At 37.6% G+C, this 15285-nt stretch overlaps 1 protein-coding gene across 2 annotated transcripts in view; it reads left to right on the plus strand.

The window, feature by feature from the left end:
* Positions 1-14673, plus strand: part of adcy6a (adenylate cyclase 6a) — a 98093-nt gene extending 83420 nt beyond the window's left edge. Inside the window, exons 12-22 of one of the 2 annotated variants that reach the window (XM_048177236.1) lie at positions 2239-2326; positions 2409-2525; positions 2796-2957; positions 3057-3232; positions 6736-6759; positions 6860-6889; positions 7899-8031; positions 8191-8454; positions 9885-10089; positions 12098-12222; positions 12319-14673. In XM_048177236.1, coding sequence (XP_048033193.1) covers positions 2239-2326; positions 2409-2525; positions 2796-2957; positions 3057-3232; positions 6736-6759; positions 6860-6889; positions 7899-8031; positions 8191-8454; positions 9885-10089; positions 12098-12222; positions 12319-12447 — 1453 coding nt within the window. In that variant the 3' untranslated portion in view covers positions 12448-14673. The remainder of the gene's footprint in view (positions 1-2238; positions 2327-2408; positions 2526-2795; positions 2958-3056; positions 3233-6735; positions 6760-6859; positions 6890-7898; positions 8032-8190; positions 8455-9884; positions 10090-12097; positions 12223-12318) is intronic. The other variant, XM_048177235.1, reaches the window with a different exon arrangement.
* The last annotated feature ends 612 nt before the right edge of the window (positions 14674-15285 follow it).

Genomic DNA, 15285 nt, shown 5'->3' on the forward strand with positions numbered 1-15285 from the left:
AGGGTGTCAATGATTGTCTCCTGGACCATTGCCAAGTCAGCAGTCTTCCCCATTAGTGTGGTTTCAAAGAACAAGAGATACCCGAAATTTATACTGTAGGGATGGTCATTTTAAAGGTCCCGTTCTTCGTGATCCCATGTTTTAAACTTTAGTTAGTGTGTAATGTTGTTGTTAGAGCATAAATAAAATCTGTAAAATTTTAAAGCTCAAAGTTCAATGCCAAGCGAGATATTTTATTTAACAGAAGTCGCCTACATCTAACGGCCAGTTTGGACTACATCCCTCTACTTCCTTCTTTAATGACGTCACTAAAACAGTTTTTTGACTAACCTCCGCCCACAGGAATACACAAGAGTTGCGTTTGTAGAGTGTGTTTGTCGCCATGTCGTCGAAACGCTGTTATTTTCATCCCGCAGTCCAATCACTGGGTCTGATTCCGGCTCAAATTGATAGGGTAAAATTAAAGACGTTTACAATAACACTGAGCGCGTGCATCTCCACGTTATAGTAAGAGGCGTGACCTTTCCGGGCAAGATGCGCTAAACTGCTGTCGAATCACAACACAGGAACCGCTGGCACAATCAGAACTCGTTACGTATTTCTGAAGGAGGGACTTCATAGAACAAGGAAGTCATCAGCCCGTTTTTATGACAGTGGAAACAGCGGTATACAGATAAGTAAATTATGTGAAAAATACTGTGTTTTTTTACACGCGAAACACAAACACATGTTATATTGCACACTATAAACACAATCAAAGCTTCAAAAAACCACGAAAAACGGGACCTTTAATGAAACTCAAATGTAAATATTCTAATATTTTGAGATACTGGATTTTGGACTTTTATGAGCTGTACGCTCTAATCAACAAATTAAAAAAAAAAAAAAAAAACTTTTGAAATGTTTTACTTTACATGTAGGGAATCTAGTATAAATGAAAGTTTCATTTTTTAAAATAATTTACAATAAGAAAATGAACTTTTTCACGATATTCTTATTATATGACCAGCACCTGTATAATAACTAGCAAATGCCCTATGCATCAAGTTATGGTGGAAGTGTAACCCCTGACACGATGTATGACGCAGGATGTAGGAGTATCGTAAGCTTGGACGCCTCTTGCTGTTCAAACAAATAGGGCTGGGCAACAAACTGAAGCTCCTTTTCTCTTATATCGAAATCCTCCGACATTTCTCTTTATAATTTCTTGTTTTAAACTCATGACTAACTTGTTTTAAACTCAAACTAATTCATGACTGGTGTTTTGTTTTGCTCTATGATCTGTGCATAAGTGTTCGTCAGTACATCATACATCACGTCAGAGGTTACGCTTCCGCTGTAACTCAATATGTACAGCCATTTGCTGGAAACTAATTATTGTAGTTTATAAAGTTTTAAATATGTATATTTTTCTTACCAAAACCCATCGCTTTGCTTCAGAAGGCATTTATTAATCCCCTGGCGCTGTATGGATTACTTTTATGATGGATGGATGGATGCACTTTTATGGACTTTAAAATCATGAGCGCCATTCACTACCATTATAAAGCTTGGAAGAGCCAGAATATTTTTAAATACATTTCAGATTGTGTTCGTCTGAAAGAAGAAAGTCATATACACTTAGTTTTTGAGGGTGAGTAAATCATGGGATCATCTTCATTTTTGGGTGAACTATCCCTTTAAGTCTGACAACACACATCACCATTTCCGGGTCCACGTTAGTCAAAATCAGACGGCAAACAACAAACAGTGCTAATATACACTCACAGATGCTTTAAAACTACTGGAAAATCATGATAATCGTGAATCAAACCTTTATCTCCATATCAGAATCCCAGATGGCCAGACAGTGATTCATCTTTTATGAATCGTTAAAATATTGGTGCGCAGGACGATGTGAGCCCAGAGACTGTAGTATATACATCGATCCATTTATACAAGCTTAAATGTGTAATATGAATAAACAGTGCTCATAAATTGATGTTGAGACTTCCATTCTCACTTGAAACTTGGAGGTTTGGACCCGCAAATGGTATTCTGAATGGTATCGCTGAAATGTCGCGAATGTGACATTTTTACAATTTAAAAACCTGATTTACTTTATACTGTTTTTACAAATGAGGATGTCCCCAAACTGAGGTTTTGTCTGGTTTATCTTACTTCTGGCTACATATTTGTCCCCAAAATATGGTTAAGTTGTCTGAAACATGAGTCTGAAACCTCCTTTGTGTTCTGCAGTACTCTGGTCATGCTGGGAATTTATATCAGTATCTTCATCATTCTCGCCAACATCCTCTTCATCTGTGCCATTTACTCCTGCGTGAAGGTAAGCAGTCTACTTGCGCTGCTTTTCATTCTCTTGCATTTTACAAATGTGTACAATTGGCCTTTATCTCTCTGTCTCGCAGCTCTTCCCCGCTGCCATGCAGACTGTGTCCAAGAAGATTGTTCAGTCTCGCACCAACAGCACACTGGTGGGAGTTTTCACCATCATCCTCGTCTTCATCTCTTCCTTTGTCAATATGGTACACAGAGCTGCCAAATCACTTCACACACAAGAGTAGTGTTTCTAACACTTCAGCTAACAATCTTATTTCTTCCAAAGAGACCGTATGATCACTTAAAAGAACAATTCTGTCACCATTTACTCACCCTCGTGTCGTTCCAAAACACGTAGAACTTTCTTCTGCAAATTTTTTGTTATCTGTACAATAAAAATAAATGATGACCAGGCTTGTCAAACTCCAAAAATGGCAGAAAAGCATTAGAAAATGTGTGTTTTGTGTTTCCCGCAGTTTTCCTGTGACACACAGAAGCTGGTGGACTGTGTAGCAGAGCAGTTTAACTGGTCGTTGTCAGAGATGGTGGATCCCTGTGTCATTTACAACTTGTCTCGCTCTGCAGCTGACGGCCTGGATATCTGTCCCAGCAACACTCCCTCCTGCCCCTTCCCTGAGGTAAAAAGAGCATGACTGAAAAACTGACACATTACAGGTTCCATGTTGACTTCAGATTGTACTCAAGCATCCTTATGTTTACCTGACGTTCTGTTTCAGTATTTCAGCTACAGCGTGCTGCTGACCCTGCTGGCCTGCTCGGTGTTCCTGCAGATCAGCAGTATAGGGAAGCTGGCTTTAATGCTGCTCATCCAGCTCACTTTTCTGCTGCTTGTGGAGTGGCCAGAAGTGGCGCTGTTTGACAACGCAGACCTCTTCGTTACAGCCAATGCCATGTAAGTACTGCTGCCAGCCACTAGACGGCGTCAGCATAGCTCAAACTCAACAGAGAGAAGTAGCTTTGTAGTAGGGATGCGGAAATGAAGCCTCTTAAATCTTTGAAGCTGATTGGTTTTGGGAAAAGATTCGAAGCATCAAGAGTGTCAAAAACAGTGCCATCTTGTGACAGGTCAAATTTATAGCACCTATAAACACTAGTTTGTAGTGGTTTTATATTCAGATGATAATAGAGTGCTGCAAGGATGACGTATTTTTGTAGGCCAAAACCGGGAAAAAAGTTAGCCTTTTAGGACTTCCGATTCCATCGTCCCGAAGTTAATGTTTTTTTTTAATGGGATTTTGGTTAAATGGTCTTATTCTACGCCATAAAACACACCAGTAATACCCCACTTGTGATTTTTTTAAAGTTGTGGTCTACATTTTTTCAACTACGCTGTTGGACATAGTTGATATTTGAAATCAACCCGAACAGACCCACCCCTCTCTTCATTGCTCCGCCTCCAAAACTCGCACTCCAATCCTAACCACCCTGCTCCGAGTCGGTCTCGAATCAGGGCCGGATTGGGACTCATTTTCAGCCCTGGGGTTTCATGCCTTAGACCGGCCCACTTTAATTCACGACTGACTATATTAAAATAATGTAATTAAAACCTCAGTATATAAGTCTGCAATAGTGCACTGTTCTCTACAGCCTTGTATTTTAATATAATTGTATTTTTCAAAAATATCTTCAAATACCTGTGATAGTACAAATGAAAAATGCTAAAATTTGATATAGTTATTTTTATAGTTATAATAATGATTTTATAATGTGAACCATTGATTAATTCTCTAGCCATCTAGTGGCTGTAGTTAAAAATTCATGTTATTTTAATTTTAATTTAATTAAGTGTTTGCTTTCCAGTAGATGGCAGCAGTCGTCTACTAAACCCAGGCACATTTTTCATGTCTATCACTATGAATGAAATTTAGAAATTTAGATCTTTATTAGTGGATTTAACATAAAATTTAGCTATTTTATATAAATGTATATACTTAAATTATTACAAATTGAGGCAAATAAATAACACAAAATATCATCAATCCTACAAAATTGCACAACTTTACAGTAAAGTAATAAAGTAGGCTATTATGTTTGTATAAAAAAAAGTTACATGTTACAAAATCACATTTTACTGACTGGTTATGTAAGCTAGTTGGACAGAAAAATGAATATTGTTGTCCAATGTGTAATAGCATAGCAAGCAACATAACATAAGTGATAGGCCATATTTTATTATTTGCCTACTATTATTACGATATGAGTAAGCTGCATACATGCCTTTATCTTTTGCATGTTTTCCCCTCTTCCTTTTTATTTATTTACGTTACTTAAATCGGCCTCCAGTGGCTTAGACCTTTTGCCTTACCATAATTTAGCCTTGATTTAGAACTTGTCCCGCTGTCCCGAGTTGTCTTCTCCGAGAGCACACTCCGAGTCCCTCCCGACCAGGTAAATTTACCCACCGAGTGACATGATATCATTGACGTTGCGTGCAAATGAGTGGTAAAAACCCGATCGCGCATTCGTTAGTTTTTTCTTCCGCGGGTGCCCCGTGCCACCCTGGGCCATCCAGGCCTAAATCCGTCACTGAATGTTTTTTAGGAAAAAGTTAGGCTACTCAGCTTAGTACATTTGGCTGTGTCCACAGTTTCTAGAGCCTCCATATTTCAACCCAGTGCCATGACAACACAGGCCCTTGCGGCCAAATAAACAGACCGGCCCACCGGGAATTCTCCCGGTGCTCCCGATTAGCCAATCCGGGCCTCAGGCGAATGCATTACCAATGACGCTAAACACCTCATTCTCTAGTGGGCGTCAGTGCGCAGTGCTTCATCTGCACAACTCTCACTATCTAGCCACTGTTACACACGCAATATGAGAGTGGATATCTGTTTTTCACAGCTGACGCGCAACAAAATGCTTCACAAAAAATAAAGCGCAGTTGATGAACAAGTTGACAAGGAAGGAACAAAAAATGAACGTACAGTACACAAGAATAAATACAATGTTTTCGTTGTTAGTCGCCAACAGCACAGCAGCTCCAGACAATCAAACCCAGTGTTACTCACATGAGAAGTGGAATCAAAGCAGCCTCCACATCTGTTTTCAGGCCTTCCCCCTTAGCTCTCTCCACCGCTGGAAAGCTTTTCTAAAATTAACGCAGGTCCTAAAGCACTTGCCCAGTCATAAACCTTCATTCCAGTGATATTCTTTTGAGCTCTTTTGTATTGTGTCCCATCTCTTGTTCTGCAGTTTTTTTTTTCTTTCTTTCAAATCTCCCTCTTGCTCGTTCTCTCTCCTTGACCATCATACGCTCCTAATGCTGATCGGTTAGACGTTTGTTGTTGGTATCGGCCCGACTATCTTCCAAACAGTGTAGTTGAAACGTGCAAGTCTCATAATCTTTTGTTGATCCCAGAGCTTCTTTTTTTTTGCAATAATCCAAAAGCCAGTGGAAAAATCCTATTGGGTTTTTGTCGAGGGAACCAGTGTGATGCTAACTTCAGGGGTTGGCCTACAGAAATACATCATCCCACCTTTGAGCCTTAACTTGATCTGACCCGTGGCCTGCTAATTGTGATTAGATTGAATAGTATAATAACACTGAATTATATTCATTTATTAATAAAAGTATTAAATATTGTAACTTGTGGTTTGTTATGTTAGCATTATTTAAATTATAGCATTTAGATATATTTTTAATTTGATTTATTTTTATTTTTTCAGTTTTAGTAATTTCAGCTTTTGTAATTTTATTATTAGTTTTTGTTTAAAGGGGTGGTTGATTATGATTTCACTTTTTTTTTTTTTACTTTAGTTAGTGTGTAATGTTGCTGTTTGAACATAAACAACATCTGCAAAGTTATGACGCTCAAAGTTCAAAGCAAAGGGAGATATTTTCTTTTAAAGTTTCAGGACTAAAACAAACACCGTTACTGACAGTCGTCATTTTGGCTGCTTGAGATTCTCCAGCTTTGTTGTTGTTGAGCAACCGAAGCGTGAGCTGTTAAAGCTCCGCCCTCTTTTGACAAGCGGGCCAGGAGCTGCAGCTCATTTGCATTTAAAGGAACACACAAATAAATGATCTGTGGGGTATTTTGAGCTGAAACTTCACAGACACATTCTGGGGACACCACTTATATTACATCTTGTGAAAGGTCACCCTTAATTTTTAGCTTTAATTTACTTTATTTCATCCTTATTTTAGTTAATGAAAATGATTTTAATAGTTGCAGATTTAGTTAAAATTAATTACAGTGGTTTGCAATAGTAATTATAAAATAAACACAGCCCCCCAATACTGGAAATGTGGTTACTATATCTCTGATTTGAATATTCAGTCTGTATTTGTGTTAAAAATAAATGCTGTATTGTTTAATAATTCTTGTGATGTGTACTTTTTGCACTGCATATTTAAACAAGTATTCTTGCTGTTCTTTTTTTTTTTTTTTTTAGAGTTTTCAATGAAACTCAGCAATGGTGAGACATATTTATCTCTCATACTTTCAATTATTCATATATGATACATTTATTGTTTTTATAAGTGTAGAAATATTTAATCTTGATGGTTTTTCCACAGGTCCAATTTCAATACAACTACTGAACAGTGGTATGTCTTAATAGACCCCTTAATCGCCTACGTCACTGTGACGTCACCGCTCTAGCTGGAGGCAAAACATAAATAAGAACTCATAGCGGGCGCGCTAAAAGTTTGAGGTTTTGACTTTAAAATGTCATCTTGTTGTGTTTTTGGCTGCCAGAATAGAAGGAACAGGACTTTTGGTTCAAAACTAAAGTTTTACCAGATCCCGGCAGACATTCCTTCACAGAAATCAAGAAGATAATTGTGGTTGAATGCAATACGGCGTACGGACTGGACGGAGACGATCATAAATAATGCTCGTGTTTGCAGTGCACACTTCATATCAGATAAAAAAATCGAAGCATATGTAATGGTGTGTTGGTTTTATCTAGTACAAATCAGCAAGTTTTTTGTTTTATAGGTGAAAAGTTGCCAACTTTCAGCGCACTAGCTAGCTTAAATGTTAAACAAACATACAGCGATAGATGTGTGTGCCATCCTTTGAATGGTCTCTTAAAATAATCCACATTGCTAGCCATAATCATAGTTAGCCCAGCGTTAGGTTACATTACACAATAAGCCTTGACAAAATTCCACCCGAACCACCCGAAAGTAATTCATATGTTGTCTAGGAAATATCCAAAACTTAAGTTAATTTACAAAAATAGCTGTCACGGTCCCGCAGAGTCAGTGACTGTACATATTCGGACAGTTCTGAACCTTCTTCTGCATCTATGTTTAATAAATCCCTCCTAAAACATGCTAGCTTACGCTTGTCAACATCGAGTCCAGCGTCTCTTTTTGCCTCCAGCTAAGCCCCGCCCACCAGGAAACGTTGCGGTGTTTACAAACTTTTAAGGGGTCTATAGACTTCTGTTTTATCATTATTATTGAGTTTTAAATGATTTGAATTGCTTTTAATGTTTACCTGGCTGGAGACGCTAATCTTTGTTGTGGTTGTGTGCTGTATTCTGTTACATCCATGCTGTGATCTAAATAATTGATCCTGTGGCTGACCTGATCTCTCTTGTTGCAGTGATTTCAAGGTGACTAAAGTGTCCCTAAAGGTCATGACCCCAGTGATCCTCACTGTATTTGTACTAGCACTGTATCTACATGCCCAGCAAGTGGAGTCAACAGCTCGTCTAGACTTCCTTTGGAAACTTCAGGTCAGGTTTGAACCACTGATAGACCAGCTTTTTGTTGCTGTTTGCTTGGTTCACTAAGATATACAATAATGTGTGAGGATAAATAATTTGTTCATAAAATACATTGAGAATTTGATAGTTTCAGAATTTAAAATATGCAATTCGTCTGTTCCTTCACAGGCCACAGAAGAGAAGGAGGAGATGGAGGAACTTCAAGCCTATAACCGTCGGCTTCTCCACAACATCTTGCCCAAAGATGTGGCCGCCCACTTTCTAGCAAGAGAGAGGAGGAATGACGAGTTGTACTACCAGTCGTGTGAGTGCGTGGCTGTCATGTTCGCCTCCATCAGCAACTTTTCCGAGTTCTACGTGGAGCTGGAGGCCAACAACGAGGGAGTGGAGTGTCTGAGGCTCCTCAATGAGATCATCGCTGACTTTGATGAGGTTAGAAGGCTGGAGAGAATGAGGGAATCTTCAATTTTGAAACTGTGTGACGAATATGAAAGCATCTATTTTGGCTTTTTTTGACTTGAGTACACTACCATTCAAAAGTCCTGGGTTGGTTTAGGGCTGGGCGATGAACTATATAATATCGAGAGGGAGCAATAAAATTTACATTTACTCGATATGGATTGATCTAACAGCCTATCACATAGCAGAAATAAACGTGACATCAGCCAGTCAATGCATGTCGCTAATAATTGATTTGTGAATGAACGGCATGGTTTTGTCTGATACACAAACTTACACATGTGACATTCGCAGTGTTTTCAGTGTCTGCCGTCTCAATATATGAGGACATGAACAAATGAACTTCATCTCCAGAGCGGCTTTGAGAGTCACTTCACAAGCTTTTCACTGTTTCGTTCTACAGTCTGAAACTAAAACTGAAAGATCGTCACGACAAACCGTCAAAATAAAAGTCCTTTTTAACTTCAAGAAATGATGACAGAAATGTATCAGTACTGTTTACTAAAATGTACTTCTCAAAGCAATAATATTAATATTATTCCTAAAGAATATCTTTTTTTCCATCCATGTTTTAAACTTATACAGTTCTGTTGTGCAGCATCTTATTTGACAAAAAAAAAAATTCAATGTTTTGTTGTAAGTTAACATTTTCATTTGATTACATATTATAAGCTTGATTAAATTGTTTAAGTTTTTATAAATTTGCAAATCAAAAAAAGCTACTCTGTGGAGTTTAATTGTGAACAAACCAGTTTAATTGTTTACATTCATTCTCAAGGTCTAACAATTATGTGGAAAGCATTTTCTTAATATTGTGATAAATATTGATATTGTATGATATGGAAAAAATATTGTAATAATATTTTTGGCCATATCACCCAGTCCTAGGTTGGTTATATTTATTTAATGTTTTTAAAAGCCGTCTCTTAAACTCACTAAGGCCTAAAATACAGTAATTTTGTGAAATATTATTACAATTTAATATAACTTTATTTTTTATTGTAATATATTTTAAAATGTAATTTATTAATTAATTTACTTTCAGCATCATTACTCCAGTCTTCAGTGTCACACGATCCTTAATCCGAAATCTAACATGATGATTTGATGCATTTACTGCATTGAAACATTTATTATTATCATCAACGTTGAGAAAAATTTGTGCTGCTTCATATTTTTGTGGAAAACGTTACATTTTTTTCAGAATTCTTTGATGAATAGAAATTTCAAAAGAACAGCATTTATTCAAAATAGAATTCTTTTGCTACATTATAAATGTCTTTACTGTCACTTTTGATTAGTTTAATTTATCCCTGCTGAATTAATTTCTTTCAAAACACAAATCTTACTGACACCACATTTTTAGAAGGTAGTGTATATTGATGAAAACCACTATTTTACAGATCATCAGTGAGGAGAAATACAGGCAGCTGGAGAAAATAAAGACCATTGGCAGCACCTACATGGCGGCATCTGGCCTTAACGACTCCACCTATGACAAGGAAGGCCGCTCGCATATAACCGCTCTGGCTGACTATGCCATGCACCTCCGCGAACAGATGAAATACATCAATGAGCATTCCTTCAACAACTTCCAGATGAAGATCGGTACGTGTTAAAACCTACAGGATCACATAAAAGTCCATTCTTTACTGATTATTTATTAGAAACATTTGAAAATGTTTGGTTTGCCAAATCAAAGCCATGTGGTACAACTAAATCTCTTTAAAAAAGGTTGTAAAATGTCATGGTGCACAAATAAAATGATATTTTTAAATTAATTATTCATCATCTTAGTAAAAAGAAACTTGATTTACATTTTTTAATGATTAAAGGCACACTATGTAGATTTCGCCTCTAGAGGTCGCTTATTCAAAACAAAAGGTGTAGCTTGACGCCTTGATTTCGCAGAATCATGGGAGGTGTTGTCTTCACATCTACATCTGGTGGAAAAGAATCCGACGAGACTTGGGCAGAAATCGTATTAATGGATGAGCTAATGTATTAAAGATTTATTAACATTACTGTAGTATAAACTCAGGGTGAACAAGGCCGCTGGAGCGATTGCTAATGAGACACAAGCGCGACACACGTCTCGAGAGCAGTGGAGCTTTTATTATGCCGCAGTCGCCACTTCTGCTTCTTCCGGTCATGTACAGTACAGTCCAAAAGTTTGGAACCACTAAGATTTTTTATGTTTTTAAAAGAAGTTTCGTCTGCTCACCAAGGCTGCATTTATTTAATTAAAAATACAGTAAAAAACAGTAATAATGTGAAATATTATTACAATTTAAAATAACTGTGTACTATTTAAATATATTTGACAAAGTAATTTATTCCTGTGATGCAAAGCTGAATTTTCAGCATCGTTACTCCAGTCTTCAGTGTCACATGATCCTTCAGAAATCATTCTAATATGCTGATTTGCTGCTCAATAAACATTTATGATTATTTTCAATGTTGAAAACAGTTGTGTACTTTTTTTTTCAGGATTCCTTGATGAATAGAAAGTTCAAAAGAACAGCATTTATCTGAAATACAAAGCTTCTGTAGCATTATACACTACCGTTCAAAAGTTTGGGGTCAGTAAGAATTTTTATTTTTATTTTTTTGAAAAGAAATTAAAGAAATGAATATTTTTATTCAGCAAGGATGCATTAAATCAATCAAAAGTGGCAGTAAAGACATTTATAATGTTACAAAAGATTAGATTTCAGATAAACACTGTTCTTTTGAACTTTCTATTCATCAAATAATCCTGAAAAAAAATATTCTACACAAATATTTTGTACAATTGTACACATTAAAGGTTTCTTGAGCAGCAGATCAGCATATTAGAATGATTTCTGAAGGATCATGTGACACTGAAGACTGGAGTAATGATGCTGAAAATTCAGCTTTGCATCACAGGAATAAATTACTTTGTGAAATATATTCAAATAGAAAACAGTTATTTTAAATTGTAATAATATTTCACAATATTACTGTTTTTTACTGTATTTTTAATTAAATAAATGTAGCCTTGGTGAGCAGATGAAACTTCTTTTAAAAACATTAAAAATCTTAGTGGTTCCAAACTTTTGGACTGTACTGTATATGTGGGGTAACACAGCACTGTTTTATCATATTAAGGCAGGAACACACCAAGCTGACGGTTGGCTGTCGGGCAGTTTTTGTTCGTCGGCCGACTAAGTTTTCTCAGTGTGTTCCACACCGTCGGCTGAAGTTGGTCCTCGTCTGCTTTTTTTTTCGGCCAATTCAACATGTTGAATCGGCATCGGAGCTCTTCGGTCCATCGGGCCATCTGATCATTCCGATTGGCTGTTCAGCTACTGCCACCTGCTGGTTCAGAAAGGCATTTCATCTTACGCGGGCGCAGAACTGACGTGCTACTTGGCCGTCGGCTGTCGAGCGTTGGTTTGGTGTGTCAGGCCAACTTTGGACCCAGACGCTACCGACGTGAGCCAACCCCGCAGTCTGCTTTCGTCGCCACTAGTTCGTCGCCGCCGGCTTGGCGTGATCCTGCCTTTAGATGCATTTGTGTGTTGAAAGTTATAATGCTACTCTGTGAGTTAGAGTATGTTTTTAAGAAGTTGGCATATGCATGTGTGTGCAGGACTGAACATTGGGCCAGTAGTTGCAGGAGTTATTGGAGCCAGGAAGCCCCAGTATGATATCTGGGGAAACACAGTAAACGTGGCCAGTCGGATGGACAGTACAGGGGTCCCAGACCGCATTCAGGTAAACCTTTAAGCCTGTATACGCTCACAGTGTCATCGTCATCGTGAGTAAGTCACGTAGAAGTGATTTTCTGGTATTTTACTGGATGTTTTGCAGGTGACTACAGACCTGCACCAGGTGTTGGCCGGTAAAGGTTACCAGCTGGAGTGTCGAGGGCTCATAAAGGTGAAAGGCAAGGGTGAGATGACCACTTACTTCCTGAACGACCGACCTCCCAACAGTTAGCAGTGCACTAGAATTTCTTTGGATTCCCACAATTCCCCAGAGAGGAGGATTTCTCCACAGGCAAGCTGAAGACAAACAAGTAGCCATTGCCATCACTTGAAGAAAAAACAAACAAAAAAAGAAGGATTATTGAGGAAAAAAGAGGGAAAAAAAAAACAGACTCCAGACTGGAGAGTCGTGGCGGTCGTGGATATGGCTGTGCACCTTGAAGGACGATTGTTTTTAAAGCCTCTCCCTCAGGCTGCTTAAAAGATGCAAAGTCTGTTTATTTAATAAAGGCCTTTATTTGCCGAAGAAAAACGCTGTACATAAGGCATTTTCTCCAGTTTTATTTTTGTGACATTTTTTTTTCCTCTGTTATTTTTATTTCAGGAGAATATAAATACAGGTACTCATGTTTTGTTCGGAATTCCTTATTTATTTTGATCTTGATGTTTTGTGCAAAAAGTCCTTTATGGAAAAAGTGTGAAAAACACATACACATTTATACCGTACATAAACACGTACGCTCGTATATCTGTGTGTGTACAAATACAGTATCTGTATAAATTAAGAAGAGAACTATTGACCAAAGACCAAAGTATTTAATAGAAAAGAAGTTGTCAAAACGTTTGCGGAAGTTTTGAATATTATGTAATGCTCTGACGTCCTCATCCCTCGATTTTCCTGTTTTTATGACGTTTTATCATTTAAAGTAAATCACACTGATTGACCAGCGATCTGGGTGACTGGCAGAGCGTTGTGCTCCGGATCATATGAAGGATTAAATGATTTAATTTAAAGTCTTGCTTTTTTTTTTTTTTTTTTTCAGAATGACAAATTCTAGATGGAAAAGTGTGGAAAGCTGTGGAACAGTCGTTTTTTTTCTTTTTCTTTTGGGAAGTACGACCAGGTCTGGGCCTTTAACACGTCCTCAAGGAAGACTTCGGTTTAGTTTTGTGTGTTCCGTCAACCGTTTCTTCTTTTTTCAAAGAAGTATTTTTGGTACAAAATGAAATAAAAGGAAAAAAAGAGTTTTTCGGAGGCATCTGGGGAAAAGCCACGGCATTGGATACCACGGTACAAGACAGTTTATCGAGATCCAATTCATTCTAAAAGGACTTTTTTAAAAATGAAAGAAATATATCTATAAATTATGACTGAATACTGTGCTTTGTAATCTCGAAGGGGCATAACTCTTTTCACTGTGAGGTTTCTATGATACGACTAGCTGCTTTCTTGCCAAACTAAACAGCTCAAAAGCATGTCTGATTGTGGTATCTTCTCTACGACTTTTGTTTGTTTGATTCCCTTAAGTTTTAATGTTTGGGTATTTTGTATCACCTCTGTATCCTTTTTTATTCCTGTTCTGGTTGTTCTTATTATGATTCCATTCCAGCCGAGGAAAGGGAACAAAGACCCGGATTGAGACGTTCAAGCAAGTTGGTACTAACTGATCAACTGCAGTCAGTGACGTGTGAACAATATTCCCTCCGCTGCTTTTTCTGCTTCATTGCAGTGAACATCTCTGAAAAAGCCACGTGGGAAAATACATCATTAAAACGTACACTTCAGATTCATTTGGATGTATAACACCGAACAGTACTAGCCAGCTAATTACTAACATAGAACCGACTTCCGTACACCGCATGCGTGCAGTGCGAATCGCAGTACATTTGCCTTAATTGAACGAACTTCAGTATATGATAACAGTGCCTCTTTAAATCACACTTTCTACAACCCAATCCGCGCGATTCACCTGGTGAACGCAACCCATTACTGCAACGTTCGTTAACTCGGCCACCTCTTTCAGCTTATTGACTTGCATGATGGCCAGAGCACTGTCTTTTTCCTGCTGTGTTCTTCACTCATTAAAAACTTGCTGTGATAGTAGCTTGGTCATTGCATGTCAGTTGATCACGTTCGTACCAAAGGCAGGGCGCCCCGTTGTTTTTCGTCCAGTATGTGCAATAAAAGCGTACACGATTCAGCGTGAGGGAAGGAAACGAGCAGGAGCGTATTTTAGTACTACTGACTCCCACACTGGGGCCTCTGTCTAGATCAGGGCTGAACGACTCCTGATCGTCTCTTTATTTTCATTTACCTTTTTCGTTTGTTTTTTTTTTTTACTTTATTCGAAGGATTAGAAAAGGGACGAGCTTTTCAACTTTGCAAAGGAAAGTTGAGAAAAGACTCTTGAATATAGACAAACTTTTCCCCTCTAAAAATAAAAAAATGTCTGTTTTATTTGTTTTTTTGTGATTGCCTTTTTATTTGTGGTTTTTGTTTGAAATCCCTTTGTTTTGGTATATTTTAGTCATTATAAAGTGACCGTAAACGATGCAGAATTCTTTAAGAGTTTTAGTAGCTTCAAATTATTGATGGGCACATTGTAGATTTCACTAGTTTTATCACCATTATTGGGCGAAAAATGGGAAATCTAATTTTAAATTTGTTTGCAGTTAATGATAGTGACTTCAGTATCCCTTTAGTAGCTTCAATAATCAACTTCAATGACTTCAATAATCAAACTAGTATCAACTAATTAATTTCATTTCGGAACTTTACCCGTAAATCGAGATGCCTTGCTCAGTAAATATTTCATGCATTTGACAAGTTGAGCCATTTTGTAATTCAAATACTAAGGTAACTTAACATCTGATCCTAGATCAGTTATTTCATCCTGTTTTAGTCAGTTTCTGATACGAATTAAAGAAGAAACAAAACATTAAATGGGATAGTTCACCCAAAAAGGAAAATTCTGTCATCATTTACCCACCCTCAGGTTGTTCTAAACCTGTATAAATGTCTTTGTTCTGCTGAACACAAATGGCACTTTTTCACTGCATGGGACGGCTT

The sequence above is a fragment of the Megalobrama amblycephala genome, linkage group LG24 (genome assembly GCF_018812025.1).
Source record: "Megalobrama amblycephala isolate DHTTF-2021 linkage group LG24, ASM1881202v1, whole genome shotgun sequence".
Classification (NCBI taxonomy): Eukaryota; Metazoa; Chordata; class Actinopteri; order Cypriniformes; family Xenocyprididae; genus Megalobrama; species Megalobrama amblycephala.